The sequence below is a fragment of the Halyomorpha halys genome, unplaced genomic scaffold (genome assembly GCF_000696795.3).
Source record: "Halyomorpha halys isolate HHAL.00 unplaced genomic scaffold, Hhal_1.1 Scaffold64.1, whole genome shotgun sequence".
Classification (NCBI taxonomy): domain Eukaryota; kingdom Metazoa; phylum Arthropoda; class Insecta; order Hemiptera; family Pentatomidae; genus Halyomorpha; species Halyomorpha halys.
Window position 1 is genome coordinate 720,834 of NW_027116348.1, and position 6,000 is coordinate 726,833.

At 26.8% G+C, this 6,000-nt stretch overlaps 1 protein-coding gene across 1 annotated transcript in view; it reads right to left on the bottom strand.

The window, feature by feature from the left end:
- zyd (sodium/potassium/calcium exchanger zydeco) overlaps nt 1–4,025 on the bottom strand; it is a 71,037-nt gene extending 67,012 nt beyond the window's left edge. Inside the window, exon 1 of the mRNA XM_014438665.3 lies at nt 3,971–4,025. Coding sequence (XP_014294151.1) covers nt 3,971–3,986 — 16 coding nt within the window. The 5' untranslated portion in view covers nt 3,987–4,025. The remainder of the gene's footprint in view (nt 1–3,970) is intronic.
- Between the last annotated feature and the right edge of the window lie 1,975 nt (nt 4,026–6,000).

Here is a 6,000-nt window from a genome sequence, read left to right on the forward strand (position 1 = left end):
GATAAGAGAGTAATGCTATAATGTAGTAATCATCCTTTAGGCGTGGATATGCATATCTCTCCTATCTTTTGCTGGCTTAAATATTTTATTACTAATAAGATTGTAAGTCAGTTATGTGGTGGTAAAAGGTTTCAGATTCTGTATATTCAGTTTTTCTAGCAGATTATATGAAATACTAAAATAGACGTGTGTGATATATAAACTCTACTAATAAACTCTGTTGTCAATTACGCCATTAATTGAGACGCAGCATTCCAAAACCAGCGGTCCATTTTCAAATTTTAGATTAATATTTTTGGTACGAGATAATCATGAGATAAAAAATTTCTTCTAAAAGCAGTTAAATAACACGTAATTTAACTATCTTGGCAAAAAATTAGGCTTAATGTGATATTAAGCCACAGGTTTCTATTCATTCTAATGTATTAGTATTTCTTTATATTTTTATATATATTTATATATATGGGTGAGTACTATTTGATTGAAAATTACAGTTAGATTATCTATAAAGTAGGATTTTTAACAGTTTCATTACTGAGAAATTTATATTCTTTTTCTCCCTTTCGAAGTGTATCTGCGACAGAATGGTGTACTTGGCCAGTTTTAAGCATTATTTGAAACCAACGTGATAAATGCATTGTATGGATTAATTTTGCTTTATATATGAAAATAAAATGGACAGAAATTTAAAAAAATAAAAGAATGAAAGAAAAAACACAAAGTAAGAAAATTATTAAGTAAATTAAGTGTTCTTACAACTGCACCTTTATTGACCCAACTTCCCATTAGAATGCAAAATGCTAGGTTTCATAATAAAATCAAACTATTTGATAAGCTACATTGATTTTAACATAAAACAAAAATCAACTCAATTTACAGTATTGTATATACAAAAAAAAAAAAGGAAGTAAGAAAATCAGGAATATTATTGGGTTTAGTCAGTAATTGTAAAGGGTGGAGTGATGCTGCTATTAATGAAATTTGATCTGGGATACACTTCTAAAATTTTAAGTTGAGCATAACAATATTACAAATAATAATGAGTCGATCATCTTCATTGTCTACGCCAATAAAAAAAATAGATATTTAGATTCAATGTAACAAATTCTTACAGATTAAATTATAGCATCTATATAAATTGTAGGGTCTATAAATGTAAATGGTAAAGGATGGATGATATCATTCTCATGAATGGACCCACATTTCGGACAGTTGTCTAGTTGTGTTATAGTTATAGACCCCATTCATCACAGGAATTAGGCGTGTTTAGTACGGTTAAAAGCGATAAACAAGCCAGACAAAGAGTCAATATTATTTTAAATAATTCAAAATGTGTTTAATGTGAAAAAAAAACAATAAAAAAAGATTAAAATAACAAAACCAAGTTCGAAAGAAACTATTTTACGCTGATTATATTACTGAATAACAAATGTAATATTGATACAGTTATCACCCAAAGACCCTCAATTCGATTTTGACGGCAACTCCTTCAATGAAGCTTTCAAAACTATTAGAAAATTAGTATACTCAAGAAAGACAAATCTAATAATATACTTATTGTTAAAAAAATGACTTTCTAGTCCTAAATAAAGCTATAAAAAAACAGCGAAAAAAGAACACATTATAAAAATTATATTGAAAAAAAGAATTGAAGGACTATTTTACGGTATTGACCTAAATAAAACTTTAGTTTATAACAATAGTACACTTCCCAATGTATATTTTAAATTTTAAGAAGTGAGATAAAGAAAATCTTAATATATCCTTATATTGTCATAATAATTGGTATTCATAAAAAAGATAAGATAAGGCCATATTATAATGTGAAAAGATTAGTAGATTCAAATATAGACTTAATTTACTAAGAATTTATAAAACGTAATATTAAATCATTCAAATCTTTATTGTATTTTTACTAATATAATTATTACAATAGTTTTTGAAATTATAACTAACCTAATTGTTATTTATTAATTTACAGCTTATTTTCTTTAAAAACTAATTATTCAAAACTCAAATATAAAACATGAAAACAAGTAATAAAATTAATCTCTAATACGTATCTAGTCTGACAAAAGCTACATTTCAAGTAATCTATGGGTTTCATCACTTGGTTACAAGATTATATAATATATTCAATAAACTATTATTGAATATTTCAAGCAATTTATTACATTATTCTTCAACAAGGCAGATGCAGTACATTTGGATTAACTATATAAATTAATAAAACTAGATAATTGACTCACTCAACAATTTTTATTCATAATCTAAACATTAAAAACTAAGAACTGACATGATTCAAAGTTAAACTTCACACACAGTACAAATTTTATGGTTTCGACTGAAAACTTACTTAAGATTTTACCACATCTTTTAATTCTTTATTTATTAATCCTCTTTGTTTATCTACATCACCTTTCAGTATTAATTAAAACCTTTTTCAGAACTAAATCAGGCATATTAATATTAATTTTTACATATTTGAAATTGGTATTAGATAAAGTTACCGATTTTAAACAATTTGAAGTTGACCATCGATTTACTAACAATATCCCGTTATTTGCCTTAACGCAAATTAAAAAATAATTTTCTTTTTTAAAAGAAAAAAAGAAGTGCGTTCCGAAAAAATCTTTATTTTTTTTAAATATGCTAATTTTTTTTTAAGTTTGGGCGCCAATTTATCTAAGATTATTTCAAGCCAGAGACCACAACATGCAGGCCAAATTAATACATATTATCTTTTTAAAGATATAAAAATTCATCACATCATTGACATTTATTAAAAAACAGATTTTGATATCTTTATCGTACTTAAAATATAATAACTCATTTTATTTGATTGGCAGGAACTAAAATAATAGCATTAACAAATATTAGATAACAGAACAATTAGAAACTTCTAGCCCAAGAGTGACAGCAAGTGCGCTGATTTACATTGGACACACAAAGAAGGCACTCCCTTGATGTAATTATAGTGACTATATGTTGTATAACCTTGCGACTTAAAACAGCACAGATTTCACGACCAGTAAATTAAGTGTTCTTTGCAGCATGGACTTTTATCGATCCAACTTCCCATTAAAATGTAAAATGCCAGGTTTCAAAATAGGATCAGATTCTTTGATAAGCTACATTGATTTTGACTTTAAAAAAAAAAAAAAAAAAGAATCTAACCACTTTACTGAGTTGTGATAACATCGAAACTAGGATTGCGAAAATTATTTTTAAAAATTAGAACAATTATATTAAGGCATTCATCTCTTAGATTAGTTAAATACATTATTTATGAGTTATTAGTTTATTGTTTATTTTCATTGTCGGGTTAAGCAATAATAATAATTAAGAAATAAACCATAAATAAAAAATTTCGAGATCTTTTTGAATAACTGAATGAAAAGTTAAAATAGTAATGATTCCAAGCAAAGTATTATGAAAAATTATTATTCATGGAATAAAAAATATATTTGTCTTTTTTAATTCGTAAAAAAATACATTTATAGTGTTTCTTTAATTTAAGAGTGAAGATAATTATTTTTAGAAATAGATTGAAAAGACCAAAACAATAGAAACGTTTATTTACTAATACTAAATATAAAGAGCTCTAGCTATTACAGTAGATTCGAAAGACGGAACTTAAATAAAACGTATTTGTTCTGTATCGACATGTATGTCCGTAATTGCATACAAATTATATTAACAGCTTTTACTGTAACAACATAGCAGGCAAAATATTTTTGAAAAATATTAAGGGTTGTTATTTCTATGCATAAAGTTAGAGTGGAGCGATTCCTTAATTAAATGCATCAGTGGTAAATATTCTGATGGACCAACGCTTCAACGCATCTTTTAAGACATTGTTGGAAGGCTGAAACGTTATTTGGTTTTATTTGTTAATGGAAAGGTATAATAAGAACACAATTTTTAATTAAATGAGACATTTCTTCAATGAATAATTTAAGATTCTTACCTTCAACATAATCCATTTCGGGGCGACTGGTTGAAACTAGCCCCCTCTACTAAAGCCCTATTAACCCCACTCTCACTGCATTTAATGGCATTAGCTGCCCTAATAGACTGTTTAAACTTTAGAGGACATCCTTCGGCATGGGCATGCAGCGCCAGATTTAATCGGCTTCAAGCCTACTGCTTTCTCGAAATCGTGCCCATTTTTGCCACTATAGATCTATAAATTTTATTATTTAATCATTTTTCTTCTTATAAAAAAAATCAACATTAAAATATCATATAAAATCCTCCTGTCAATGTCCAGTATTAATTATTACAAGTTTAAAATACAGAAATAGAAATGAAATGAAAAGTAATTTTATATCGTCTAGCCCCCTAGGATTAATTACAATGAAACTTTGAGTGCCAACTATCTGGCGTAAAATGGTTAAATAGTAATAACGCTATCAGAATAATAAAAATAGTAACATAAAAAATTAAATTAAAAATAAAAACAAGTTCTGATTTCAGGTTTGATATTTATAAATACTCAAAACTTGAAGGAACCAATAAAATAGTTGGCATTTCGATATTTAAATGTATTAATAGATAAAATAAACTAAAATATATTAAAGAAAAAAACATATATATATGTATCGGAAATCCGATTATATCGTTACAGATTTAAACAGTAGTAAAAAAGAATTTATATTTAAATGCGGTTACTGAAGAGATTTTACGGGTGGATGAGAGTAGAGAATTCCAGGACGAGGTAGCACGGATTACACAAGATTTTTTTGAAGAAATTATTCTGTGAGAAGGAATACACAAGTTTGTGGGTTGGGGATCTAAGGTTCTAATATTTGGTTTTTTTTTTTCCATAACCCCTATTTATGAATGTCATTTATGATTTTTAGCATGAATATATATTCTGGTCCTGCACTGTTTCCTTCTTCTGTAGTGGCCTACATTTTAAGGAGTTTTTAACTTGTATTTTTGTTGTAGTGGGCGTTCTTCGAATTTTAATATTTCGGTTAAAGCTGCTTCTAGACTATATACCATATTTAAATAAAAAAAAAAAAAAGAACGGGATAATAGAATGAATGATGTAATATTATACATGTACGATAACAAAAAAAAATTGCATCTAATTAGCTTGAGTAGAATTTATTATTTGCCATTCAAAACAAAATAAAAAAATCTAATTCATAACAATTTCCTTTTTTTTAAATAAATTTTTATTAACTTTATTTAAATATTTAATATTTCTTTTTTTTTTTAGTTTTTAGACCTGTCTAGTTGTGTTTTAATTTATACATTCCCTTAACTTATTTATTTATTAAATTATTCCTTTTAAATTATCTATTCATTAAAGTATTTTTTTAAACTAACTTTTTGTTTTGTTTTTTCGTAAATCTTTATATTTATTTGTTTCTTTGTATAAACTGATCTACTGCGATGACTATTATGTACTTGGTTGGGCTCCACATTGCTGTCTGATGATAAATTTGTTTAACGGATCGAACGTGGATAGCGGGTCACTGGAAAGGGGAGGTCTGAGAGAGTGAGATAGGGAGGATAAAATTATCAAGTTAATGAAATAAAATTGTTAAATTAATAAAGAAAGAAAAAAATGAAATAAAATATTTGTATTTAGTATTTGTAGTATTTATCTTTGTAGACGAGTATTGATTGTGAAGGAAAAAAAACTATTGTTATAACATGCGAATATATATATTGTATTTATGTCCGATTGGTATGCATGGATTGATTGGTATGCTGTGTATTACAGCATGGTTGAATAAAGCATTTCTCACTCTAATAATAACCACGCAAAACTCACGATTCATCAGTGCTTCTTTTTTCTCGTACCAAGATTGAGCACTTCCTATTCCTATTTTTAAACATACAACCAGAGTGGAGTCTATCTGAACGGCAGATCTCTTTGTAGAAATTAGGCCGCTGAATTTGGAAAGAATTAGCAGAATGTAAATAATTTGGTAAGTTAAATATTTTTAGTTTTTAGAAGAAATTTACTTTCTTTGCTTTTGA